The 27,996-nt window shown below is 42.6% G+C and overlaps 4 protein-coding genes and 1 long non-coding RNA gene across 8 annotated transcripts; 2 read left to right on the top strand and 3 right to left on the bottom strand.

The window, feature by feature from the left end:
• The first annotated feature begins 257 nt into the window (after positions 1–257).
• efhc1 (EF-hand domain (C-terminal) containing 1) lies at positions 258–4,401 on the top strand. The gene is made up of 10 exons (XM_046373831.1): positions 258–468; positions 1,062–1,283; positions 1,391–1,678; positions 1,779–1,928; positions 2,234–2,426; positions 2,853–3,079; positions 3,214–3,354; positions 3,580–3,793; positions 4,008–4,127; positions 4,287–4,401. The coding sequence occupies exons 1-10, from the start codon at positions 403–405 to the stop codon at positions 4,313–4,315; spliced, it is 1,650 nt and encodes a 549-aa protein (XP_046229787.1). The 5' UTR covers positions 258–402; the 3' UTR covers positions 4,316–4,401.
• Positions 4,402–4,641: 240 nt separating this feature from the next.
• On the bottom strand, positions 4,642–11,787 carry tram2 (translocation associated membrane protein 2). Of its 2 annotated transcripts, none has more exons than XM_046373834.1 (11): positions 11,568–11,787; positions 9,843–9,906; positions 9,503–9,612; positions 8,438–8,554; positions 8,251–8,309; positions 6,999–7,083; positions 6,733–6,803; positions 6,512–6,616; positions 6,272–6,415; positions 5,744–5,901; positions 4,642–5,597 (listed from the first exon to the last, which is right to left on the bottom strand). In XM_046373834.1, the coding sequence occupies exons 1-11, from the start codon at positions 11,685–11,687 to the stop codon at positions 5,521–5,523; spliced, it is 1,110 nt and encodes a 369-aa protein (XP_046229790.1). In that variant the 5' UTR covers positions 11,688–11,787; the 3' UTR covers positions 4,642–5,520. The 2 variants fall into 2 exon arrangements, with proteins under 2 accessions (XP_046229790.1, XP_046229792.1); XM_046373836.1 differs by lacking the exon at positions 11,568–11,787 and adding an exon at positions 11,252–11,533.
• A 193-nt stretch (positions 11,788–11,980) lies between these two features.
• Positions 11,981–17,753, bottom strand: xkr5a (XK related 5a). Of its 2 annotated transcripts, XM_046373830.1 has the most exons (8): positions 17,522–17,653; positions 16,849–16,922; positions 16,107–16,290; positions 15,777–15,961; positions 15,438–15,650; positions 14,881–15,050; positions 14,597–14,708; positions 11,981–14,127 (listed from the first exon to the last, which is right to left on the bottom strand). In XM_046373830.1, the coding sequence occupies exons 3-8, from the start codon at positions 16,187–16,189 to the stop codon at positions 13,184–13,186; spliced, it is 1,707 nt and encodes a 568-aa protein (XP_046229786.1). In that variant the 5' UTR covers positions 16,190–16,290; positions 16,849–16,922; positions 17,522–17,653; the 3' UTR covers positions 11,981–13,183. The 2 variants fall into 2 exon arrangements, with proteins under 2 accessions (XP_046229786.1, XP_046229785.1); XM_046373829.1 differs by lacking the exon at positions 16,849–16,922 and having other exon boundaries at positions 17,522–17,753.
• Positions 14,081–15,512, top strand: LOC124050887. Its single transcript, XR_006841705.1, has 3 exons — positions 14,081–14,221; positions 14,528–14,764; positions 15,378–15,512. It is a non-coding gene; the product is annotated as an uncharacterized LOC124050887 (long non-coding RNA).
• A 925-nt stretch (positions 17,754–18,678) lies between the features above and the next one.
• prdm1c (PR domain containing 1c, with ZNF domain) lies at positions 18,679–27,313 on the bottom strand. Of its 2 annotated transcripts, none has more exons than XM_046373827.1 (7): positions 27,110–27,313; positions 25,502–25,759; positions 23,946–24,065; positions 22,741–22,993; positions 20,289–21,307; positions 19,973–20,101; positions 18,679–19,698 (listed from the first exon to the last, which is right to left on the bottom strand). In XM_046373827.1, exons 1-7 carry the CDS (start codon positions 27,134–27,136, stop codon positions 19,147–19,149), a joined length of 2,358 nt encoding a protein of 785 aa, XP_046229783.1. In that variant the 5' UTR covers positions 27,137–27,313; the 3' UTR covers positions 18,679–19,146. The 2 variants fall into 2 exon arrangements, with proteins under 2 accessions (XP_046229783.1, XP_046229784.1); XM_046373828.1 differs by having other exon boundaries at positions 22,747–22,993.
• Between the last annotated feature and the right edge of the window lie 683 nt (positions 27,314–27,996).

Here is a 27,996-nt window from a genome sequence, read left to right as displayed (position 1 = left end):
TTATTGGTATAACAAATCATTTGCAGATATAATTCACTCGAATTGATTGTAGCACGTAGATTAGGACAAAAGCTTTGCTACATAAAAACATCTTGATATTATGGTGGTTATGCAATTTCGTTCATTCATTTTGAATGGTCTTATCAGTTTATCCATTTGGAGATTACTTCATTTCCTTGTTTTTTTTTGTTCATCCCCCCTTTTTTCAGTTGTACTGTATAGAAATGTTGGTTTAACTGTTTTTTTTTTTTTTAATTGTCCTGAAATGGGTTACTGTTGTGCCGTTTCCATGGATACCGTTAACTTACCGCAGCCTCGCCAACGAAACCTAAGTAAATCCACAAACTGACATTTTGTAGAGCAGACGAAATCGAAAAACATAGGCCGACTGAAAGACCAGCAATGTCAGTGAACTGGAACAGCCGTGGATTACCATTTTTACCACCATACACTTTTCGGGATGTAACGGTAAAAACTACATTGAAACTTACTCAAATTTACGATTGACTCATATTGGCCAAATGCGGGTTTTTCCCGCGAAAAAAAAATCGTTGTTCTCTTTCACTTGTGCAAATACAAATCCTGCATTCGAGCAGTTCTTACTTCAGATTAACTGCGTTGCAGTTTTGAGTGTTACTCAGACCTGATCTGTCATGTAAAGTGCTAATAACTGTTATTGTTGCCACAGTAGAAGGACATGGCTTTCAATTAAAGTCTGGAATTTACTCTCAGTAAAAATTGTGGTGATAGCTACTTTACATTTTATTAAGTTTGAATGTTTGTCAATATCAGTTTCTTGGACATAATTTTTTCACTCAATTTCTTTTAGTTGTACCTTGTAGAAATACTGGGTTAATTGTTTTTGAATTGTCTGGAAATGTGTCGCTGTGCTGTTTCTATTGATGTTTCTGGAACTTAGTAAAAGCTGTGGGTGAAAAATGCAGTTTTTATTCCGGAGATTAAAACACGTGATAATTTTGAGTGTACACTTGACTCAGTGCTGCAAATATTTGCATTTACCAGAGCAAATTTATTTCCCCCTAACTGATTTATCTCCGCAGAAGTCAGCCTTCAATCTCCCGCAGACCCTAATATATAAAAATGGCTACAGCCTGCCCCTTCGCCCCACTGTGGGCATTGGACAGGATCCTCTTTTATGGGAGCAGCTGAACGAGAAGGAGATGAATGAGTTGTGCGTAGACACACTGGACTTCACTTATGGCAGCTATGACCAGAGCCTTGGCGAAGACTTCATCCCAGCTTATGTGGCCCTTGACAAGAAGGTACAAAAATGCCTAGAAATGTGAGGTAACTATCTGAAGGTTGTTGTTAAATAACCGTCCAATTATTTCCTTGTTTGTGTGATCTTTGCCACCCTCTTGTCTTGTAGGTGCTGCGATTCTTTGCATACTTTGTGGAAAATATCCTGTACTCCACTGAAGAGGAGTACCGCGTGCACTCCGTGGTCATCTGCTACTACCTTGAGGATGACAGTATGTGCATCATTGAGCCCAGGGTGGAGAATTCTGGGTTACCACATGGGAAAAGGATCAAACGCCATCGTCTGCCAAAGAATGACCGCGGGGACCATTATGTGTGGAAAGACCTCAATCTCGGCATGGACCTGGAGGTGTACGGGGTCAAATACCACATTATACAGTGTGATGCTTTTACAAAGGTACGTTGACCTGTACGAATGCTCTCACTGACACATAAATATGGATATGTTGCTGTAAATGTACTCTATAATCTCTGCCTGTGTCACTCATTCATCATAGGAATTCATGGAAAGTGAGGGCATTGTTCTGAACGACCCTGAGCCGATGCCTGTGGATCCTTTCAGCGAACGTCGGAAAAAACCTCAATCTTCCTACACAACACCATCCAAACCAGACCGAATGCGTCAGTTTCTCACCATGGATCGTAAGGTAAGGGAAATTCCGTTCATTCCAAACTCACTGGGTAACTATTACAAACCCACATCTGGACAGCACTCTGATTGTGTGAGACGTGGCACTGCTTTTTTTTTTTATTGGCTTTTGTAAATATCAGTTTCCACCAGTTTCCAGATACATCAGCACCAAGCATTGCATATCTGTTGCAACAATCAGATAACTTAACAAAAGCCATCTTATTTAATTTTTGTTGAAGTTCATGTTTCTTTAACTTAACTTAGCCAGTTGACAGTTAACTTAACTTAACCAGTTTCACAAGTTAACATCTTTTTGGTCAGGTGCTGCGTTTCTTTGCCCTGTGGGATGATGCTGACTCTCTTTACGGAGACACCAGGTCTGTTACAATTCAGTATTACCTGGTTGATGACACTGTGGAGATTAGAGAGGTCCACAAACTCAACAGTGGGAAACTTGCCTTCCCTTTCCTGATGCGCAGACAGAAGCTGCCCAAGAAAATGAAACCAGAGTCTGGTGAGCAACACCGTTTGACCTCATGGGTGCAAAAACAGCATGCTGCCCTAGTTTATCGTCTCCTCCCAACTTCAACGGTTCATACCACCACCTCAAGTAGTTTGTTTCATACAAAAAGATAAAATACAATGCAATACTTTTATGTCTTTGCTCCTTTTTGTATGAAACAGACACAATGCAGACCTACAATGAATTTACAATAGATAAAAAAAAAAAAACAAAACAAAGACAAAAACAGCATTTTTAAACAGACAGCAGTTTAAAAAGACAAATGCAAAGACATTATAAAAAAGCAGATTAAAGTAAACACCTTAAATGTGTTTAAAATCAAATAAACCATAAAGTAGGAAAAAATAAATATCATGACACAATAAATACAGTGGTATTTCTTAACTGCTATATAACACTATTATTATTTCTCTCCAGAGACCTTTCCCAGCTGTGTGCTGAAGATTTCAGAAGACGAGGTGGATGAGTACTACTCCCCAAAAGACTTCCAAGTGGGTCAAACAGTAAAACTGCTGGGCCGTGCCTTCCTGCTGTATGACTGTGATGGCTTCACTAAGGAGTATTACCAGAAGAACCACCCCGACATGGAGATGAGCCCCATGGAGATCCCGAAGAAGACTGACCAGCTTCAGGAGAGAAAGAAGGTGAGAAATTAATTTCATCATGTATGTCTTTTGTTTTCCTTCGCAAAACACGTGTTGCCTGACTACGTGTGGCCTAATGGGGTTATAAACATTTTTTTTCTTTTTCCGTTACCAACTCCTGATGATATTTATAGGAGGTCCCTCCCTACAACGGTTTTGGTTCACTTGAAGACTCTCTCCAGAATTGTTTGTCTTTAATTCCTGAGCCTCCTAAAAAGAACATGTTAAAGATGCTGGAAAACGACAACAAAGTTCTGCACTACAGAGCCAGGCTGGTGAGTAAACCGTCCAGGTGACTGTTTTTGGGTTATATGTAGTTACGAGTCACAAGATTAAGTACTAAAACAAGCCCTGTTGGTCATTCTACATTGTAACCTCGGGCCTGACTCTGCATTAAAACAAGGTAAGGAGTAACTGACCGGACAAAATTCAAAGCCGTCAGCAACAAAATACATAATTTCTCTCATTGTGTAAAATGTCCTGTGTTGCTGACATTCCAGGATTCCGCTAGTCCTGAAGATGAGGGACGACGTTTCATACTGTCCTGCTTCCCGTCAGATGGCATGATCAGTATTTTTGAACAGCCTGTTCGCAACTCTGGCTTCATCGGTGGCAAGTTTTTGAAAAAGATGCGTGTCCCCAAGCCAGGCTCTACAGCTGAAAACCCAGAGTTCTACTCACCGGCAGACTTTGCTATTGGAGCCACAGTAGAGGGTAACATTCTACATTTAACAGCCTGTACTAATTGTTGTGTTATTAGGTCTTGGTTTGCAAAACTAATATTTAGAAACTACAATATCTTTTGTCCAATGGGGAAAATAATAATACCATATAACTATATACCAAATAGATTAAATTTTCCAGTGGGGCAGTGGGTAATATTAAAGCCTAAAATCCTAACACACAGCATCTCTCTCCCCTCACTCAGTTTTCAGCCACCGCTTTGTGTTGACCGATGCTGACCACTCAATTCCTTGTCAGACTCCGGAGTCTATTCATCAAAAGCTCAGCATGAAAACAGCAATCAACCAGCCAGATGATCAGAATGGTAAAAACCAAATTAGCCGTTAAGCAAAAACCATGCTCCTCCAAGACTGTCTGTATATAATACATTTCCTCCAGTAGTCAGTCACTTTTTAAAACTTTGGATTTTTTATATGCAACTATTTATACCCATTTTTTTATTTTTATTTTCATCCTTCATCAGGCGATGATGTGGCAGGGCCATCTTCATGATGTCGGAAAAGCATCAGAATCAATCAAAGACAGAATGTTCAGAATGTTCCTAAACATAATAAATAAAAACTGAACCTACTGTGGAAGAGGTGATCTATTTGGCAGAATCTGACACCTTCAGGTAATTTATCAAATACAACAACTGTTTGGTGTTGGAGTGTAGACCTCAAAATACCTCCCCTTACATTGCCAGAACCTACCCTATTTAGCTACTTCAAAAAGTTACGTTATAGACAAGCAATCAAGCAAGACCATTTCATCTAGACAAACAGAAGATCAGGCCATTTTTATCATGCTGTCCATAGCATTAAAGCTGAAAGCATTGCTGACTCCACCTGCACCACCCCATTCAGACCCGAAACACACTGCTGTTTATTTTACTGTAAGAGAACACTGGAAACATAGCAAAAAAATCCATGTAATTCTGCATGCACTTGTCTCCTTTTATAATAAGGTCAACACTCCAATTCAGAAAATTGCATTATTTAATAAAGTAATTAACAAAACAATTTAAAAAAAAAAGACATGGAATGGCATGCGGTAATATCAACATACATAGTTGATGCTTATTTGTTAAGCAACCAGTGACAACTGTACGATTTTAAACAGACACAAATCATTTGGAAGAGCTCAGATGATCATTCTATTGTTTGGCCAAAATCCCTTCTCTGACATATCAAAGAGATAACGTTAAGGCCAGTATACAGTAAGCTCATATCAAACCATATCATCAGTAACATTTTTCTGCTCCAATGGACCAGACAAGAAAACAAGCAAAGCCGGCTCAATGGGAAGAGCTGAAAACGTCAGACAACACTACAACTACAATCAGTACAGTACTTAGGTATGAGGATATGCATCAACATGTTGAACACTGACATGCAGTAAGGTGTGCTGCATACTGCATTCACTTTACATTTTAATCATTCGGCATAAAATGGTGCTCCAAGGAGAGGGATAGCAGGCTGCATGGGTGTATAAACAAATACTGATGAAAGAAGTAAATGTCTGTTGGGCTCAAGGGATTTCCTTAGATTTCATTTTCCAGCATTCAAGCCTAAGTCTGTAGTGACTGAGTCCCTGTAACATCTCAGGACATACTCAACAAGAGGCTCGGTAGCCAGTGGCCGCCAGCTTCCCTGTTGTACTGATGAGAAACCTTAGCCAGGGCTAAGGCCGCTGTTCAGGCCAGTCAGTGTGCTGTATTAGGGGGATTTGAGTTTTTTGGTCCGAGGTGAGGCTCCATTCTCAGCTTTAAGAACTCCATTTTCATGGTGACCAACTAGCAGGACAGACAGAGATGAAATGTATTTTAGGTAATGAATCAAGCAACGTGCCTGAAAATATTAATATTTAGTATTATGAAACAGTTGTTTTCTGATGAGGTCAGTGCATTATGAACATGCTCGAGCAGATGTTGGCACTTACGTGAGTCTCTCTTCAGTGGCCGTAGGGCTTGTTTTGTGACGGCCTTCTTGCGAACAGCCTGTTCATGTCTGAACTCCCTCCAGCGCCTCAGCTGGAAGCGGATAAACTTCCAGAGGAGCCAAGATTGAGTAAAACATACCAGCAGTAGAACAGTCATCCTGAAGGGGCCCGAAGAAGAAGATTAGTGCAACTGTGTGTTTAGGAAAATCTACCTGAGATTGTGTGACGAATTAAAAAAATGAATTTCTGGCCATGGTGTGAGTGCATTTGAAATAAGGACATAACAATGTTTGGTAAATTTCTCAGGGTTTCATGGTATCTTTTGTTGGAGACAAGTCGACCAAAGAACGGCTTGGTCTGGTTGCCCTTTTTGCAGTGTCAGAGTCACTGAATTTATGCTTTAAAACATTAAAAAGTCAACCCTTTTTATGGGCACCCAGTGTGTTTTGACTTCACAGTTGTTACAGCAGCTAAAAAAAGGTAATTTACAAAATGAATCATCCACACACACTGACTATAGGTCATTACCTTATCAGTACAGTGTTAAAGTTGCCCATCTCCAAATCCAGACCCTGGTTCTCTGCACGAGCCAATCCAAACCCAACAGCCAGGAACATCAAGGTCAAAGTGGCCATCCGTGTAAACACAAAGCTGACCGCCCAGATGTCAAACCTGAAGCACGACACACAATGCAGTCAGTAAGGGGGAAAAAAAGGTGCTGGGGTGAATGAACAAAATAGTCCAAACCAGCTCTGTGAGGTTACTTGCATTTTCTGATGGTTCTCATCTGTGAAGTAAAAGAGCCTGGCAATGTGGAAGCCCAGCTCTGACACATACTGCAGAAAGAGGAGCACCAGACCTACACGGCTCATACTACACAAGAAAGAAGAAAGTATTAATTTTCTCACTATGCTTGCATTCTTCCTTGAAATGTCTTCGAATTTGCAGGTTTTCAAAAAAAAGAAAGGGTCCCTCTGCTGGATGCTTACTTTAACAAATAGGCTGCAGTGATGTGCAGCAGATAAAGACAGATGTACTGGAGCTGACGAGGAATCTCCTCCTGAAAAACAAAACAGCCTTCATTTGCGAAGGTTCAGCATTTTCTTTTATTCTGTCTCACTCCCTGTCTAATGCACACACATGCATTACATACACAAACTGATGCACAAATAAAGACATACATACACACACACACACGCACCGGGCTTATCTAGTCACACTCTAATACTTCAGTTCCCAGGGCCTCCTTACTGACCTTGCGTACTTTCTGGAAGTAGAGCTCCGGCAAGGCATGGAGCCAGTATGCTAGCTGAGTGAGGTAGAAAAACTTCACCTGAAACCTGGACCAGATAGACAGACAGAAGGAAAGTAGGACAAAGGGACAAAGGGCGAGAAGGAGAGGGTTGAGAGCAATTTACACTACTAACACTTCCTAGTTGCTTCCGCTGACTGTGCAACTGTTAAAATCAAGCCTCTGAGAAACCTGGTTAATAGTAAACATCTATCAACTATATTGTGTATATTAATCAATTAGTTTGTTTTAAATCATACTGTAATCATGATTTTTGCTCCCAGGATCCCTTAATTCAGCCCTGGGACAAATTATGTAATCTTCTCAAAAACAAAAAAGGGATTGTTCCTCACCATGCTGTAAAGTGACTAAAATATTAGTCAACACAAAACAAAATGAAGGCGCATTTAGTTGATTAATTGATTAGTTGATCCATCAATCAAACAAAATTGAATCTTCTACTGTTTTTATTATTAATTAATCATTTGTCTTTTTAAAGCAAAAATGGCCCAAAATTCACTGCTTTCAGCCCATCAAGTATGAATGTTTCAATCAGTTTCTATGGCAGTTAAGTGTATACATTTGGTTTTATGGCTATTGGTCAGAAAAGGCTTAGGGAAATTTTGAGGGACTTTTGTTTTGTTTTGTCTATTGCTTATTAAGAAAATAAACTTTAGTACCAGTCCTAGTATTCTGTTGTATGATACAGAAGTATCTGTGGATACCTATACTATCATTTACTGAGAAAAATAACATAATAATCAACAAATACTGCCATATTCTTATTGCCCAGGGGCCTCCTGCGTTCTTATAGTTACATTTGGACTCCATCTTAATCTAAATTTCAATGGCATGCTTTTGTTCGATGCATAAAAAGATACTGAGCATAAAACCTTAATTCACCTTAAGCTGAGATCACCTTCCTTGTGAGGAAGGTTCACCACAGACTTGCTTATGCATCCCCAACTGCAACACCCCAGTAGAAAAACTGAGTCAAAAGTCAAAACTTTGCTTACAAATGAGATCATTTCCACATCAAAGTAAGGCTACAAACGTCTGTTGTTGTTTATAAATAACTATTTATATGTGGGTTTTCTGCTTGAGTCATACTTAAGACCAAAACTGATCGGAAGTCTGTTTAATAAATAAGGTCCCAGCACTAAAAAACACATCGTTTTTATGTAATCACTGAGTGTAAGTGACACATCAGTCATACCTGAGGTGTATATGGGGATAGTTCTCCCAAAGGCTGCTTGGATGCAGGAGATATCCTTCCTGTGTAAAGAAATGAGAGAAAATGAGTCCGTATAATGTTGTTTGTTAGTGTGCAATACGTCTTAAGGGCTGGAATAAACTGGAAGTTGTTACTAAATACAACAGGATTTTAAAAAAATCTCACTCACTGTTATGAGAATGTAAAAACTCCACACACTCGACACCAAGTGAAAGACACACAGTTGACCCGACTCATTAAACTTGGTATTCTTGCTCTTGGAGAGGTGGAGGCGCCGGTTCACTTTCTGCAACAGGAACAATACGAGAGATCATGTGAATGCAGCTGAATCCAGTCACAATGGGTGACATGTTAACGCCGTCATTGTCATGTACAAGAAAATAACACAGTAGCACAAATAACTAGGACAAGAGAAGACAGCAGATGCTATTTATGGCTGATGCTGAAAACCCTCCTCTGAAGAAGTATTCCTTTCAAGTATTCCTTTCGGAAACCGTGATGATGGTGCTAAAATAAAACATCATTCCTCCTGGCTGGCCTATTTCTAAACAATGACACAAGAGCTCATACATTCACATGGATTAAATGCTACTCTCTCTCCACAACTCTATGCTGAGACAACTGGAACAATGTCAGTTTGATTTAGTCTGAAAAACATCAGCATGCAACATTCAGATATATTCATAAATAACATACTCTTTGTCTCTGTTACTGGGGAAATGGTTGACGAGATAAAATAGCACAGTTTTTTTTTCTTTTTTTTACTTGTTTCAGGTTCAGGGTGCAAAAAAAAATTCCCAAAGGAAATTATGCCAGCTTTAAATTACTTGCTGCATAACCTACAGTCAGGACACACTGGGCATGCAGAAATGCACTGGTTGAACTGTGCACCAATTTCTGATGCAGAATGAAGTTTAAAATTCAAAATTATTAATGAATGGATATTTACTTGAGTTTAAATTGGACATTTCTTTCAAGGTAAACTCTTCTTTTCTGCCAGCTGGTACCAAATTACATGGAAATTTCCTCAGAAATGACAGCCTCAGAAAATAAAGCTTCGCCCCCATTTGATTAATTACCCATTGCAGCCCTTTGCAATATTCGTTACTTTCTGTTGTCTTTCATGTCAGTTCAAAATAATCAGTATCTCCACATTACATCGCTTTCAGGCCTGCGGTATAATTGCAGTATAGCAGGACCTCAGTGTGTGACTGATGCAGTGATGCGTACTTACATCCAGAAGATACTCCTGCACCACTGCATGGAGGATGATGGCGATGAAGAAATAGAAGAGGATGGTGGCACAGTCTTTCCATCCATAATGGTAAAATGTCACCTCTCCCTCTAAGCACACATGGGAGGAGTTAAACACACAAGCACAGCAAATGTTTGCAATCAGGATGGGGGGGATAATCATCCTCTAGCACTGCAGTCACAGTTCAGTGATAATATAATGGTGCCATATACAGGAACAGTAGCAGAAGTGAAACTGTGAAATGTATGAAGTGTAAATAGGTCACAAACTGTGCACTCAAGTGAGTATTTAATAATTATTCCTCAAGTGCACTGCATACCTGGTGACAGCGTGGTGACATTGTACTGAGGCTGAATGAACAGTATGGCTGTCTTGGCTGTGGCCTGGAAATTAAACAAGATGGTTAATTAGCAACATGTTTCAGCATCTGAATGCAGCCTCAAGAGGTTTCGTGACATGTGTTTGCAGGTATGTCAGGGGACAGAGAAACAGTGAGGATTGTAGCTTTTCAGAATCAGTAAATCCTCCCAGTTTGGCATCGCAATTGCCTGCTGGCAGCTGAATTGCTAAAGCAGCTGCTGAAAAACATGTCTGGCATGACAAATATTGATCTAACAGAGCTTCCTAAATTATTTAATGTCAGACACCTCCACAGAGATGTACATTTCCCCAAGTTTCTCTGGCTTGTGACCACTTTAAACAAAGCCACACATCCTGTGACCGAAAGCCCTCTTCACAGTGTGGGTGTTTCTGCTTCCATCAAGTCAAGTCTCGACAATGTCAGAATAGCCTTTGTATGTCTTTTTTTTATGTGGGAATTTATTTTAAAACCACTGGGGAACACGATGGGGTTTGATAACATTTTCTTTTAAGCAATGCCATTTTAAATATAATTTGGTGTCAGCCTATAGTGAGACACCTCAAGGGGCCCTGTTGGTCCCCTGGCCCCAGCTGGGAGGCCACAGGTGGCCTGTCAACGCCAACAAGTCAGATTCAAGACCAGCTATAGTGCTGTTAGTCTCTTTTTTTGGTTTCCGAAAGGAGAAATATGAAGGAAATCCCCTACTTATTTTTACTCGGCCAGCTGTGTGATCACAACCAGGGTTCCGGATTGAAACTGTTCTAAATGCTGAAGTGGCGACCTGGGAGTCCGCGAGCATATAGGAGAGGATATTAGCTATAAAGACAATTAATTAATTCATTCACTGTGTGTCAGTAGTGAAATCCCCTCGGGTCAAAGCGGCTTTCAGTTCAGCTGAGCCAACAACAGCGGCTCAAAGTTTGAGACGTGGCAGTTAACTAGCACTGTACAGCTAGCGACGAAAAGACATACCGCTTCCGTCTCCGCTTTTCAAAATAAAACCGACATAGCTGTTGGACGTATGCTAGCATTAACTCGCTTTTAATTTGTAAGCTGAAAACGCTTTACTTCCTGTATTTATCGGACTCTCGGTGGTAAATGACGAATTTTGCAATCAAAAATTCAAGCGGACTGGCTGGAACAAGACATTTACAAGAGGGTAAAACGTGAAATTTAGGACACAAATGCTTAATATTATGTTGTTTCTGAGTAGCCGCCTGTATCGAATTTGTATTGTCTTTAACTTACACGAGTTTACAGTTGCATTCCGATGTAAGAAAGTCCTTTTGGGATTAAAGTATACAGAGAAAGACAACGAAAACTTGACAAACAAGCTACACGTAAGCGCGTATAACTGCAGTTTATACCTTGCTGCTTTCAGCTGTAACTTTCCGGCTCATATTAAAATCAAGCATTGTTACTTTGATTGCGAACGGAGAAACATCCATCGTTCACGAAACTTAAAAAACTGCAGCAAGCTGCCACCATATCCGCGAAACTGCTTAGACTGGTATAAGATGCAGTCAATAAACATGCAAGCGTTTCTGCAAGGCAAACGGTAATTTCAGCCGAATAAGTTTCAACTTCACACCAAGTTACATCTTTGAATGTGCAGCAGGCTTTGCCATCTTAAAACAGCTGAGCGAGACGAAGGGAAGAAAAGAGAGTCTGAGTTCATCTCACCTCAAACATCAATCCAATCAAAATGAAAATCACCAAACTGAAGACGAGATCGGCATGGTTTTGAATTAAGAATTCCTGGCTGAAGAAAGGGTAACTCTTGTTTCTTCGGCGAAATGCCATGTCAACTCAATGGTGTTTTCCCTTCTATTTTATATATCAGAATTTTTCTGACTACGAAGTTCAGGAGTTAACTTTCTCACTGAGGTGCGCATGCGCGACTTCTTAAAGGGCGAGTGCCATAAATACCTTCCTAGGGGCCATTTACACGTTGAGTTCAGTCTGACAGGACAAAAGAGCATTTGAACCCGAAGGATCACGGAGCATCGTACGTGCAAGATCCTCAAGAACACTTACTTACTTTGAAACCATAATTGTAAAAACACTGATCAAATAATTCCAAACATCTGCATTCCAGTCACCCCAATATGTAGGCTATTTATTGCTTATTTAAGGACACCAGTGGCCTTGCACTTCACAGTTCAAAATTTCAGGCAGTCACCTGGGTGCAAGAGAAAACTGCTTTGTTAATGGATTTCATCCCTTTTAAAGAACAGCAATGAGCAAAAGTGTATTTTCCCCATAGAAATAGCAATCAAGTGCACATAAAAAAAGTCACTACAAGTACCTTGTAAGCATCTTTTCATTTTGTTATACAATAGACATTTTTAAAGTCAGTGCCTGAGACATGCCCCCACCCCCCCACCAACAACATAATGCAAATTCAAAATACATTTTTAGCAATTACATGGTCAACATGTAAATAAAGTTTAAACAACAAATACAGTTTTGCCAGGTTGACACAGTAACTCTGCTCAAAGCAATGCCAGTTGATATGATGATACAAAAAATACATTATTCTCTGAGGGGATGGGGATGTTTTTTATGAAAATAAAAACATCACAGCAATACACACATTGTTCAGAAGATACTTGTGCTTTAAAGAAGCCAACAACGGTCTGTCTTCCGCTGAGATAGTAAAGATACAGGGGTCACACACTCCTGGCAGCTTCAGATCGAGGAATCACTTCTCTCTTCTCATAACGGCTGACAGTTTTTAACATGAATAACCAGTTTCTAAAGATCATCAGTTGTTTAAGAGTCCATAAAACAGCTGCATATTGCTTGTGATATAACTCATGGCTACTTAATATGTAATCACAATCTGGCAGAACCAGTATTCACTTTTTTGCACACTATGATTATTGAGGATTAGGTTGATTGCTGCCAAAACAATTGAAAAACTGTTGAATGTCAGGTGGAAGGTGTGTCTGAATGCCATACACTCCCTTCGTGGCTAATTAGATCTTTAATTATCCTCTTCAAGTCTGATGAAAACACTGCTGAGGGTTTCACCTCTATGTGTCAAGCTTTTGGGCAAAGTTTTTAGAAAATACCTTGTGATTTGAGAAAAGAACAGGCTAGCTTAGCATTATCCCAAAATTGTTGCATATACTATGCACCACAGTGTACTAAATATATAGACATATAGAGGTGAAATTTTTGCCAGCCTCCTCATCTTACAGCATTGAGCAGATGAAAAAACAACCTTCTAAAAAGCTGGTGTAACTTTTAAATGTTTGATACGTTGCTGTTGCCCTGATTCTGTCTTGAGAAAGCTAGAAGTTGTCGTCCTCATCTCTCCGGGACATTATAAGCTGCCTCCTGGGACCTGTGAGATGAGGGACACTAGATGGAGAGTCCAGCACTCCAGAGTCCAATTTGGGAGTGGAAGTACAGCGTGGCCCAACCCGACCCATCAGCCCACGTACATCTCTGTGAAGGGCGGGATCACTAGGGATCGAGCTGAGGTGCATCCCCTGTTCCAGACCCCCGATGTCCCGGTCCAGGCGAGGGTTGCTGGCACTGCTGGGAGACTGAGGATCGGCACTGAAATATAGGGTTGAGCTTGATTCTGTAGGGCAGAAGTATGGCTCTGGACTGTCTCCAAACACAGACTTGCCCTCAGGTGAGCTGCGTCTGAAATCTGATGCGGGTGACTCCAGCGGGCTCTCCATCTCCAGACTGTCATCCTCTTCAGGTTGTTCAGTTGACGTGGGCTCGCTGACGCTCTGGAACTCATCTTTGCAGTCCGAGAGAGGTGCCAAGGCTTTCTCCTGAGATTCGGATGTGGAGACGGCCCCACAGCTACCTCCTGCTGTGATAGTGATGCCCTCATGACTTTTAAACTCTTGGTTGTACTCCTCCATGTCTAATATGGCTGCTGCTCCGCCTGCCCCATACGCTCTGTTGATCTTACCCAGATCTCCTGTTTTCAGAGCCAGCCGGATGAGGAGCCAATGGTGGTGGTAGCAAGGACAGGAGCTGTCAGGTCTACCCCCACATTTCCCTGGGTGCTCCAGCAGAGAACCAGCCACGCCTGAGAGGGAGAAGCTGCCGTGGTTTTGAATGGAGGGAGCTGGCAGGCTTTTGTCCCCGAGAGAGAAGGAGGACTCCCCTCGTTCTATACACCTGCTGCCCATGTGATTGTGGTTCATTCCCTGGGAGATCTCTGTAGACTTCGGATGGAGGAACCGGTAGTATAGGACAAGAGAGGTAGCCCCTGGGAAGCAGAGAATAGGAATAAGCTGATTTAAAGCTGCTGCAGAGAGCACTGCATCCATCCCGGTTTTGCATAAATCAAATTCCAATACTGGGTAAGTACATTAACTACATACAATTTACCAACTTTTGACCATCTCACTTTACTGTTTTTTTCCTCCTATATGACATTTATTTATTTATTTTCATGTTAAACTGCAGCAATGACTGATATAGCAGAATATCCTGCTTGTGAATATGTTGCACGTAAGATCTTTAAGAGGGGGTTAAATTTGCACCACATCACCAATTACTATTATTTAACAAGCAGTACTCAGTAATATAGATAGCAAAATAACACATACAGTTGTGGTGTCCCACTTTTAACCCAACTGAATCACCATTTGGGTTATATTATTCAGATACCAAACATCAGCAACAAATCTTCTCCAAAACAAAGGGAGCACGTAGATAGAGACGGAGTGACTCACCGAGGAGAAAGCTACACAGCACAGTGGTGGGAAGGGTCATGCTGTCCCATGATGCTTCACTAAGGAAGTCGGAAGCGGCCAGCAGCAGAGTGGCGTTCTCTATGAGCATGAACTAAAGGAGGAGAGAAGGGCACACCATCAGTCATCTGCAGACTGCAGTATGTCAATGTAAGCTGAGGATGCAGCGGTGAAAATGACCGTGTGTGTGTGTGTATATCTGTGTATGTTGAAAATGCATTGCTGGCAGGACAAAAACAGCAATCTTAACAGAAGTCATGTCTTACTGCATAAAAACTGGCCATGCGGAAGCGCGATGGTCCGTCTTTGACATTGAGGAAGAGGAAGACGTGGACAAGCCCCATGATGCCGTTAAAGGCACGCCAACACCAGGGGCCAGTGCAGATATCTGGGTGCTGTGATACCAGCCAAAAAGAGGCCGTGAGCCAGTGGAAACCTGGAGGTGAACATAAAAATAGAATGGGAGATTCAAGCACAATAGGGGATCCATATGCAGTGTATCACGCTGATGCAGAGGAGCAAGTGAAAAAAAACTGGATTACGAGCACATGCTGCATCACTCTGACGATAAGGACAGCATTCAATAACTAAAGTGCTAATGGCTAAAAATCTGGTGTTTTTAATTATTTTTAAATTTTGATTCACAAGGAGCATGAGAATCCCTACCTGGGTTGGTCATTGAGCCATGTGTACATTTGTATACTATGTTAACGTACTGCAATAATTTGTCAGCATTTCACTGCATCCTTTCTCTTCCTTTCAGGGGTGTCACACTTAAGTATCAGCTACCCAAAAGTACTTATGGCTGCTTATTGCTGCTCACCTGCTACTCCACAGACCCACCAATTGAACACCCTTGCAAAGAACATGAGGCAAGTCACCCTGGCACCCAGCATGCCCGCCCTCCACACCAGCTGGCACAGCAGGGCTGCCGGAGGCATTGCCAGGTGGCCCGGTCGTATCAGACAGCAGGCCCTGCTGTACAGCACCAAGGCCCAGGAAATCGACAGCACACACAGACCACAGCAATAGGCCACTGAGGGTAAAAACGTAAGAAGAACATATGAAAGAAAGGACATCAGCTCTTATTCACACAGTGTCATGAACAAATGACATAGCATGTAGAGGAAGATGTAGAGCCGATCGTTCAAGTTCAGCGTACCTGGGGACATGATACCCACATCAGTTGACACCACGACATATGCCTGCAATAGGCTTTGAGGCAGTGTGAGGACGAGGGCCTCGAGTAGCCAAAGAGCAGCAACATCCGCCTGCTGCATGACAGCAGCTCCAAGCTCAGCCACAGAATCCTGCCTTCGCAACACAGTCCTCATGCAGTCCCACAACCTGACAGAAGAGGGAGACAGAGACAGATAGCAGAGAAACGACACACAAGGTTAGAGTGACTGAATGGTATTCATAAAGTGTTCTTCTATATATGCAAATGATGCAGTATTTTGTAATATAATACCTGGAGTTACAAAGATCTTACCTTTTGAAGATGCCCAAATGCAGTATGTGTATGCCAGAGAGGTAACATCGCCTGTCATCGCCATCATCGTAGTACCATTTCATACTAAGCACCTGAACTGCCGTCCCCGGTAGAAAGAGACCGAGAGTGAGGCCTGCCCACTGCGTCTCCTCATTCCAAAGGTAAAAGCCTATACAGTAGATCACTAACACATGCACAAACAATAGATACAGACACGCAGATACAAAGTGGTGTAAGTATTTGCTGTTTCTATGTCAAGCTTGTTTTCAGAATTCAGATCATTAAGTTAAGTCTAGTCATGCTATCATATAGCCACGCTGTTATTATGTGGGAAACAGCACATAAAACCTGGCTTGTGTGAGGATTTGTTCAGAGGCTCAGAGTCCTTGAGGTACTAAAGAGCACCTTGTGTGAATTGTCCTTTAATTTCAGAGGAAGCTGTTCTAATGAGATGACACAAGCCCCACCAAGCACACGGTCACAGTCTCATTCTGATTCCTGGCTTTAACACAGCCTATAATTATTTGTATTTAGTTACATAAAACTTGCGGTGCAAATATAATGATTTGTCAAGGAACAGAAGGGTTTGTTTTTCCTGTATTGATCATTCTGACTAACGCTTCATTTTTTTGTGACAGGCAGACTGCAGTGTGGAAGCACTGTGCAGCAGCACAGTATTTTTGTCTTCTGGGAATTGTATACCTGCTGAAGGCAAAGTCACACTTTGTACACATCCAGTCACCTTGTCTCTCTTGGGTCCTGACCTTGCCTCATTGATCTGCTTAGTCAGGGAATCATCACACCTGAGTGCTGCACCTTTTTTTAAAAAACAGACTCCAGATGTGGATTCACTGAAATTGATTCATTCATTTTCTCCAGGGCTGCTGGAGCATATCCCAGCTGACTATGGATCAGAGGCAGGGTTCATTCAATGAAATATTTCATATTAATAATAAGAGTCAAAATAATAACCAAACTGTTTTTGGAGAGTGGGTGCAAGAGTAACAAAAAAGGTGATTCTCCTATTATCAAAGACTGTCCTTTGCTGAGGAGCTTAATTGTTGAATCTAATCATAAACCCTGCTGAATGACCTCTGGAGGCCCGGGGCCCCAGTTTGGTCAACCCAAATAACAAGAACAAACCAGCTGGGTTTGCCAATTCAGCAGTAACGAATGTGCTGTAGCATCACCGTTTGAATTGTGTGTAACCTGATCCACGGCTGCTGCTGCTGCTGCTGCTGGAAAAGCTCCAGCACGAAGCGTCATGGCTGAGCAACAGCGCGTTTCGTTCATTAAAGACAACGCAAATACTCCACACAGATACAACACACCGCTTGCCCTGTTTTCATAGTCACTTTCAGCCCACACCAGCAACACAGCAGTCCGCTAGCGCACGGAATTCTATGCCCACTTACGAGCGCTCCGTTCAGCCACGATTACCAGCGCTGACACGGCGAGCAGAACCGCCTGGCACCACGCTATCCAGCATCCGCTCCGCCGAGCCGAGGACGGCATCCTGCGGGCGACGGCTCCAACAGCGTTTATCATGATACGGATAGGTGGGACAGCGAGCAAACCGTTGACATTATCCTGGGCATCCTTCACCCTTGGTACATCCGCTCTCTTCTTCTCCCGCTGCCTGCCCAGCCCCCGTCAAAATGTATGGCGTCACTACGCGGTTTTAAAGGGGCGTCAGTTTACCATCCGTCCGCTGTGGCTGTTACTGTACTCAGCTCCCCTCCCTCCACCTTGGAAAACTTTACCTTTTCTCCACCTCTGACCACTTCAGATCACTGGAGCTATGTCTTAATGTATTTCCCAATAATTGCTGGAATTGGTATCGATCGGGTCTGGAGGACTCTTGTCTTTTTGTTACTACTTATCCAGCATCATGTTGACAGGAAAATAATATTCCATTACTTTGGACCTTCTTCTCCCATTCTTCCTCAGCCGAGGTCAGCTCCTGAGCAGCTGGTAGGCACACTGTAGGCATCAGTCATCGCCCTTAAAGTTGCATGCCCTGTCATCTCATCATTTGGTGTCCACTTTGAACAGTAAGCCACCCGACACCCTTTTAAGTTGTAATTCGAGGATCACAGAAAGCTACTGCACAGAAAGTCACAGAGCATGTGAGGCCTTCTGCCACATTGTGTTGTAATAGTTTTATGTATGCCTGCCTGTGCAACAGCCATACAAGATTTATGGTTAATAAATGTCAGTTTGATTCTTTTACACTCAGCTTATGTTTTAAGTAAGAGATGTGCCACTCAGAAATAATCTAACGCCTGTGTTTTCCTACTAGACACTAAGCTGTTGCAGTTTTATTGTCTGTCAGCTGATTAATACTGAAAACATGCAAGTGTATATATATAAAGTTAGTAGTGGGATCTTTTTAATAGTCTAGATACTTTTGATGTGTGATATTTTTTCAGGTTGTAGGGTTCATACTTACTGGTAATGAGTATTCCAAGACTCATTACAGGATGCTTATATACGTGACAAACTCCTCACTTCAGCATACTGTGCACACAAAGTTTATATATATATATATGTAACGCACAAACAACTGAGGTTTCGTCTGTGCTTTTATCTTAACACTAAGCTCACTTAGACTACATAGTAATGTCTGTACAGTAATTGTCACTATAATTAGGATGCAAACAAACAGAAACACTCGGCGTCACCCAGTGAAACCACAACTACAGACAAACTTTCTGTTTGTATAATCACATATTTAGTTGTTGCTCCATGAAGATGTTACAGAGAAATAAAACAAATAGCAGAATATGTCACAAATCTCTGTTTTTATACATTTTAGATTAACATTAGCAAAAGAATAAATTAACAAAAATGTACACATTAAATCAATCAAGTCACCGGTCCCAGACCATGCTGGTTAAGTCTTGATTCTTTGCATGCTACAGTAGAGTATAGGCTAGACAATCCATGATTGAGATAAGGCTTTACTTCAAATAGGGCAGTAACAGACAGCTGCTGAGTTGACCTGTAAGGATTATATGGCTGGATTAGCAAGGCTGTCTTAGGGCTCTGATGTGCAGCCTGACTCCAGCTTGATGCTGGTTGGATGCAGAGGTAGAGGGCTGCCATGATGCAGTTGACCAGCAGAACACTCCTTTGCTTTGAAGATGTTCACTTCAGTCTCCTCTCTGCCATTGTCCTGGTGGCCAGAAATATGATTGTCCATCTTCTTTATTAGGTCATTAACACTTCCCTTGTCCATCTCGGCCTCTGCAGCCATGGCCTCGAGGTGCTCTGCCGCCTCACTCATGTCAAACCTCTCAATCTCGGAGTTAACTCGGTGTAACTCCTCTGTTGAGTGTCTGTGGGAGGCCGAGGGGGAGAGAGGGCAGAAGCCTTGGTGCACCTGGAGGCTGCAGTAGTGGAGATAAGCACAAGGGCAGCGAGGACACCTGTGTGGGCGGTCTCCGGTGTGGAGACGTTTGTGGAGCTTGAGGTGGACGAACTGTGTAAAGCGGGCTGGGCACAGCTTGCACTGGTAAGGCTTCTCACCTGAGTGTAGCCGCTGGTGCGTCTTCAGGTTACTTGTGCTGCTGAATCGCTTATGGCACACCTGTGCCAAAACAGAGACAAAGAGAATATGTTTTTGAATCTTTTGGATTCAAAAGAAGTCACAGTTACACCTGTAAACTGGTCAATTTTAGAGCTGCTGGTAGGCAGATTGTGTTTCCTTTGGAGAAACCCAGACTGGTTGTTTCCTCATGTTTGCAGTCTTTATGTTAAGTTAACTTGACCAGTGGCTTAAACTACATATCTGCCACACACACTAGAGTAGTATGAATCTTTCCCAAAATGTCAAACTGTTTCTTTAATCGCTGTAACCTTACTTTGCATTCATGAGGCTTCTCTCCTGTATGAACCAGGTAGTGTTTCTGCAGGTGGGCCAGCTGAGTGAAGTTCTTATTGCAGGTCTGACACCTGAAGGGACGCTCTCCACTGTGCACTCGTAGATGGACCTGAGGACAGCATGCCAGAGAAGAATATTTACACTTATTGATTCTGTCAAACTCAAGAAAACATGGTGAGTGGTAAACTCTTATATTCACTAGCCACTTTTAAGTGTTGTACTTTCAATTCACTGTTGTATTTAGCTGGTGCCATTTTTCCCACTCTGGTTTACTAATACGATGATGAGGAACTAACCTTGAGGTTGGACAGCTGTCCAAAGACCTTTCCACAGATGTTGCAGTCATAGCGGATCTTTCCATTCTGCCTAGTGAGGGGGTAGGACAGAGTCTTGTAGCCAATTATTTGCCCAGCTCGTTTGGTCTTCCTGAGGTCCATGGCATCGTCAGTATTGCTCTGAGTGGCAGAAGTTGGTTTGGAAGGGAGGTAGTCTGAAGCGGCAGCCATGCCCACTGGTGGTGAGCATCCTCCTGGCGCAAGAGAGGGCAGTGCTCTGCGGAGTGAAGTGGCCATGGATGAAGCACTGGATATGGCAGGTATAGTGAGATCAGCGCTGACAATGCTGGGAGGTGAGTGTTTGAAATCTCTGAGGTCATCTGAGGGGGTCCCGAGGTAGTTTGTCCTTTTAGATATGAGGTCCTTGTTGTTTTTATGCTCACTGATTGGTGAAAGAATGAGGTCTTGTGTGGTGTTGGATAATGCAAGAGTCAAGTCTTTGTGTCCGTTGATCAGAGGTTGGAGGACGTATCCATAGCCGTTGTAAGGAAGTAAATGAGATGAAAGTGCTAAGTGAGATTTCAGTCGATCACTGTAGAATGTGTATGAACGAGGTAGAATGTCGTTAAGGCCAAGCGAATAGTGATTGAACAGATAAGGAGCATGCCTCAGAGCAGGATGAACTTGATCAGGCACAGAGGGCTCTTGGAAAGGTTTGACTGTAACAGGGCCTTGACTGTGTTGAAAGGTGAAGTGCGCACTTGAAGGGACAGGACTACTTAGAGCTTGTCTTTTGGCAGCTGGGGGGCTACAGGACGGCAGAAGTGCATATCTATGGCTATGGATGGATTCTGATTGAGACTGGATTGGGTAGCCAACACGGGGACACAGGGGAAAAACTGTTGAGAGGTTGGTTTGAGACAAAGGACTGTCCAGACTTATGGGGCAGGTAGTCAGGGCTTTGGATGGCTCGTTTCTGAGGATTTCAGAGACGGTATGTCCTCGTTTCCCCATTTTCTTCTCCTGAGCTTGACTCTGTTCTGTGGAACAAATAAACAATACACAAATGACATCAGAAACAGGAGATCAGATCATTTTTGGACATTACAGCAGAGTGGGTGTAATAGTGTGACCATTCAGCAGCAGTGACACATACACCCATGACATTATGTGGTCATGTACATGAGTTCCTCATTGAAATCACTATTTATCTTCAATTTCAGTTGGACCTGCTGCTTTTATGCTTTAAAGATTGGAAGACGCGTGATTTGTCTCCCTGACTTGCCTCTACTCTCTGTGAAAATGGACACCCCATGTGAAACAATAGGTGTCTGATCAGTATAGAGATAGCACGGAGTTAGTGAGTACAGTTATGTTATTTGCATTAGAGAGCTGGCCTCTATTTTCCACCACTAGGACAGGAGGCACAGGATCAAGAACTACTTTTTTAAGAGCTACTTTTTTTATACACATTGACACACTAGTGACAACTCATCAACCGAGCTATAAATAATATTCATTTCCCACTGAATTTTACGCAAAGGTCACAATTATGAAATCTAGATCCAAATCTGGCTTTAATGTGGGCAAATCCTTCAATTTTGTGCAAAGAAAGACATAAAGAATATGTTCTGTTTGTTTCTGACTTACTTCATAGTAGACAAAAGGCACAAGCTGGCTAACAAAAAACAGAATGCATGCTTGTATATTTCACTTACTCTTGGACACAGTTAACATCCGCCCACACAAACACAGAGCAACCCTTATCCGCCGTGTGCTCCCCCATGTTACCCTTCCCCCCTCCCCTGAGAGGCTAGCTCTGAGCAAACAAACAGCCGACACTCAGTGAGATATCAATCTGTCAGCAGGTCGACTTGTCAGGAAGTTCAAGTAGTCACTGGAGCGCTTCCTACCTCTCTTCCTCCTTAAGAGCCAAATAAATAAGGGGAGTCATGCCAGAATGCTGTCAGCACCTCAGGCAGCCTCTTGTGTGTGAGTGTGTGTGTAAATGAGTATTTTGGTGTGTGCATGCGGTCTCTCAGCCAGCATGTGCACTCTTTGTGTTTGTGAATGAAAGCCAAATGCTTTGTGCATCAAAGAGCTGCCAGCTGTGTTTCTATGTGGGTTTTTTTTAAAAAAAAGGGAAACTGAAACATTGCCTTAAGTCCTGAAATTGGTCTCATCTTACTCAGGTACTATGGCTATACCTGGAGACAGAACCTCTCTGCTTTCAGGACTCTGCTCTCCTCCTTTGTGTCTTGCTTTAACAAAAGCACTGTGGGTGTGACTGAGTAACTTCTTAAACACCCACACAAAGAGTGTGTCCATCGGCAGGCCCTTTGATTTCTCCACAATGACAGTACGCAAGAGATATGTCTCAGAGCGTGGGCACAAAAATACTTCCGTTACCTTAAGGGGTCCAGAAACTTGTGCTAAATGGACACTACTATTACTACTACTCACACACACTTACCAATACTGTCAATAGCCAGTTGGCCCAGTGGAGGGTAGTTACAGCGCTGGGCGAATTCAGAGCAATACCACACCAGAAGCTCCTGGCCTGGCTGAAGTGGTTTGATGGTATAAAAGTAGATGTCCAAACCGTTCTGGCACGCAACCAGGTTCTGCTCCTCCACAGCACAGGCCGGGTTGACGTAACGCATCCAGTTGCTCCGTTCCTCATTCAAACCATCCAGGATGTGATGTAAATGCCCCTCCAAGAACACCTTCAGTGTGAGAGAACCAGGGAGGTAACAAGACAAGTTATAACTCAGTTGATTGTGACAGATCCACTATGTGACGTGTTCTGTTTCTGAAACCATGATGTCGCAGGTTCCCTTATGCCTTTGCTGTAAATATGTCTTTCGATTGGTGCAGCCTGTGTTTGTGCCACACAAGTTATGTAGAGATACGAAACACTGAACACCCACTAAGACTCTCACCTATCGCCTCTGTGGTGGAACCACCACTGTATCTGCTGACCTTTTCAGAAACCTGTAAACTTCAGCTTATTCAAACAGTCATGCCTCTCTCTCTCCCTAGAGGTCTATAAAACAGGTTTTAATTTACTTTATTTATTCTTTATGCTATCTGCTCTTTGAAGCTATGCTGCCACTTGAGTCATGGTGTAATGTTGTAATGTGGTGTAAAGATTGTGTTATGGCTATTGCAAGTTTTGGTTGGGGCTGCATGATTTCAAGGTTGCTGACTCTGAATGGAAGATGTCCTGATGCTGCTGATTTGTCACACAATGGTTCTCAGGCTCAAAGCCACTTCCTCGCTTAGTCAGTGTGAGAGTGTGTGAGCCTGGAGAAGTGCGGACATGTGTATGGTGTATTTACTGGCACTGATACCACTGCCGAGACAAGCGGAGAGAAAGAAGAACTGCTGCGTCACTGAAACCAAACAGCTGTGTGTGTGACCTCAGACAGCACAACAGTGCGTGCACATGTAGAACCATTTGACCTAGCGGCATTTAAAGATACCACAGCACAGGCAAGCAGAGTCATACTTTCACAGGATGTTAAACATTGACCACAGTTGCTAACTCGTGCCATGCCACAGTAGCAGTGGTGTCTCCAGATGGAGATACAGGATGTGAACGATTTTGAAACACACATACAGAAAAATTTCACATGCAAGCACGCAAATCCAGAAGCTCACATGCTGCTCACTTACCCTCCAAAAGTACTTCCTGTCAGCATATTTCGGTAGCGTTTCATTGGTGTAGCTTTCCCCCACCAGAGGGCCAAAACGTGTCCCCTTAGGAATCAGCTCTTTACTGGTCACCCCAAGCACCTGTTCCACAAGAAGGACGTGAAATCATCAAACAACAGAGTAGTCACAAATTGGAGGCTTGAGAAAGCAGCCGGATGCACTCAGAGTGGGAAAACATAATTAGAGGGATGAGATTCTTGGGGATATAGCCCTTCTTATCTCACTCTCCATCTCCTGCTTGTTTCTTGGTGATTAACAAAAAGGATCGGGTCAATTCATTGTGAAAGGATTACTATTGCGATATAAAAGGAAATAACCAACCAGGCAATTAGATATTATTATATGTTGCCTTGTCATGACAGATCCTTTAAACAGAAAATGATATTTTTACCAGACTATGAATGTGTTTATTGTTTCACCCTCTGAATATTTCATAAGCAACTGACCAACATTGTCTTTAGTTTCTCAACCATATTAAAATTTCACAAGCACTCTTGTTCGACACCTACAGGTGTGAAACTCACCTATCTGTCTCAAGCCTTCAGGGTGTGGAAGAGAGTATAGGGTGTCATGGGCACACCCGGACCAGGCAGCTGCACCTTAAGCTCTGTGTTCAAATCCCCTAAAGCAATGGCAATGGCTCATTCCTCTAACTTTGAGCAATAATGGCACAGCCTATGTAGCTGGATCAACTGCTGCATGGTGAGCCACAGATTTTATCTACAGTTCACCAGCTAATGCCTTTGTCTGATGGCCCATTTTGAGGTGCCCCTCTGTCACAGATTACTTTAACATATCCTGCTCTTTGGTGTCAACTAGACTCCAGACAGACCTATTAGAAGGTCAAAGCAGTAGTACAGGTATTTTCTTGCAAATGCCTGGGTCACTCTCTCTGATCTTGCCCGACTACTACCTTTTATCTACAGAGACTGAAAACCAGATCTTGCATAAGGAAACACAACGCTTCCTTTTCATGAATAGTCCACTGGATTAATCTTTTAATCATGTATCTATGAGACTACCTGGTGATTTCCCAGTCCTTGTCCAGCCAGTTAAACATAAACTTTGCTCTACTTAAAATCACTGTATAGTGTTATCCAAAAGGTGGGTCCCAGTGCTGGTGCTCCGCTTTATGATGTTATTGTGTCCTGAGACAAAGAGTTGGGAATCCTAAGTAGCTACTAATCATAGAGACCCCAGGCTGTGTGCTGACGGGCTTGCCTTTCTCTTTGCCTGAACACATACAGGGCAGAGAAAAAAGGCTGACAACAACATGTCAAGTACTTCCTGCCTGAAGATGGATAAGTGCATGGAAGGATGTTGGAGTGACGCATAGAATCAGCGGTTCCACAAAACATAAACAACTATAGTACATGCCCACATAACTTGGATATTTTGGGGATTTATTTTTGTGCTTCACTTTCCTGCTTTTTAAAACAGGATGGTAACAAGTCCTTAAAACTTTCTTAGACAGTCTGAGCAACACGAAAAAAAGGGAGGTCAGCTTTGCTGCGTACCTTTGTGGAATTGAGGCAGCGTTTCAGGGCGAGGTTTCTGGGTAACGATCTCTCAGCTCGTGTCCTACTGTCGTTTTCCAACTCTTCCTCCAGAGGTTGGTCTTTCACGATATAAGTGCACTTTTGTTCAAAGTCTCCCTCACTCCATGATGTCATGTCTACATCCTGTGTCTCTGGCATCTCTGCTGTGGTGATACCTGAGTTTTGTGGTGACCTTTCTGAGGTTAACATGGCTGTGGTGCACTGAGAGGATGCGGCCTACAGAAAAGATAGAGACATAAAATATAAAGCAGGGAAACGTGTTGCAAAAATGTCTATCAAGTTTTTTGATGGAAAGTGAGTGACATCTAATTGTTGACCAAAGGCACTTTTGCCTTTTCCTTTTGTGTCACAATTCAAGGGAAAAAACACAGACAATACAAACAACAGCTGTAGTATTAGGGGAAGTCAAGTTTTGAATGGAGCTAAAATTGGAATCGGGAGCGCGAGATGTGACACAGAGGCAAGTTCGGGAAGTTAAGAAGTGGGAGAATCTAACTTTCCCATCGGATGTTACTACCGGACAAACAAACTTCAAAGTGGAACCTTCGTGCTTGCTGCCCCATTGCCCCCACTGTCCCATACATCCTGTGACTCTCCAAATCACGACTCCTGGGCTATAAGGGAGGTTCCTGTGAACGTCAGCTCCAGAACAAGACCACTTTCACAAGGAAATCAGTGCTCCCAGTGAATCGACCAGACTTCCTCTGAGCTGCCTGAGACTTGGCTCTCAGCCACGTCCAAACTCTCTTTCTGTCTGTCTGCTACTGTCTGTTCCTCCTTCCTTGGGAAGATTGCTCTCAGGTACCTCAGTCCTGACAAAGGCTGAGTGTCCCCACTGATGGGATGAAACAGTGTAAAAGAATGAAAGCAAAGATAGAGGACTTGTAATTAAAAGACAATGCTTAGAACTTCCTTTCTCAGGCTCATCAGTTTGCGTCTGAGATAGCGTTAGATAAGATCAGCAGTGGGTAATATTTGGTAAGTGCTCATGTGACTTCCCACCCCAACAGTAAGACCAAAAACTTAAACCTAACTGAAAACTTGTTTGGCATAAAATTCTTCAATCCTGCTCCTCCTTTTAATGTTTTTAAGAGATTAAATAATCACAAATGCTTCTAAACTCACCCAGTAACCTGACATATATATATTTATACAGGGAATAGTGAATAATATGCTGCAATAACAAAATATGGCAACTTATTTTCAAGGAACAAAAATAAAGTGAATGTTAAATAAGATGAGATGTATGGACTACATTTCACACTATTTTTCTCTGAAGTGTGTCACCACAGCTGACTCAGAATCGCTCTCACAACTGTGACAGCTCACTCCAAAACCACTGAGCCCAGTGACACAACATAAAATATATTCTGAAAATCGAGACATGAGTCAAAGGTGCACAGCTGTGGCTTGCAAGACTAACAGGTTGACTCTAGAAAGCACTCTTTACCTTCCTTTGACATTTCGCAGGACAATGTCATCTTGCAAGAAACAAATTATATCAGCATGGGTTCTGTTACACATTAGTATCAGTAAGGTGATATTAGATGGATGTTGCGCACTTACTGTTAAGCCTTGAGAAGAGCCACACATAGGGAAGGCCTTCAGTGCCGAGTATCTGTGAGCAACCAGTGGCTGTTGTCTGTATCCTGTCCTCTCTCACAACCTCAGTATCCTGTGTACCTGTGAATGACTGACTGTGCAACTGAACACTTGAGTTTGCGACTCTTTCTTTTGCTTCTTGCATCGGAGGAGGGAAGGTGTGTGTTTGAGACAGAGAGAGAGAGAGAGAGAAAGAGAAATACACTCCCTTTTCCTCTCATACTCCCTCCCCCTCCTCCCCTTTGCCCCATGACTCCTCCTTAGAGAGAGAGTGTGTGTGTGTGTCATTCTCTTGCCCCGAGGCGAGAGGCTTTCTCCACGGGATGGGGGGGTCCACTGGCTGTCACACAGCTATGTCCGGATCAGACAAAATGCGTCTTCATTTTCTGACAGTCACCCACTCCATCTTTAGGCATACCTGTGCTGTGTTCGGAAGTCGAGGACACGGCACAGAGGTGAGATTTGAAATGTTATTTAAAAAGCATAACTTCAGTGATTCGTTTGTTCATTTCAAATCATTAAGTTTCAGCTTTTATTAAGTCAGAAGAGATGTTCGTGTGCAGCATTAAATGCATCATGACCACATTGTCACACCATTAACCACACACACACACGCGCACACACGCACACACACACACACACACAAGGATGGTTCCTGGAATTAAAATTCTTAATCTTCATACGTAATCTTTCACAAATGTACTTGAAAAAGTCCATTTTTGCAAATTTGATGCAAATATGTCTCATCCCTGTCACTTCTCATGGTTTCTGTGGCTTAATCAGATGGTCAGTTTTGAAATGACTAAAATGCACCCCGTGAGTAGATACTGCTTGAATATGAAGAAATTCAA

The sequence above is a fragment of the Scatophagus argus genome, chromosome 19 (genome assembly GCF_020382885.2).
Source record: "Scatophagus argus isolate fScaArg1 chromosome 19, fScaArg1.pri, whole genome shotgun sequence".
NCBI classification, from domain to species: Eukaryota; Metazoa; Chordata; class Actinopteri; family Scatophagidae; genus Scatophagus; species Scatophagus argus.
Note: the sequence above shows the minus strand (reverse complement) of the source record. Positions and strands in the feature narration are given on the sequence as shown.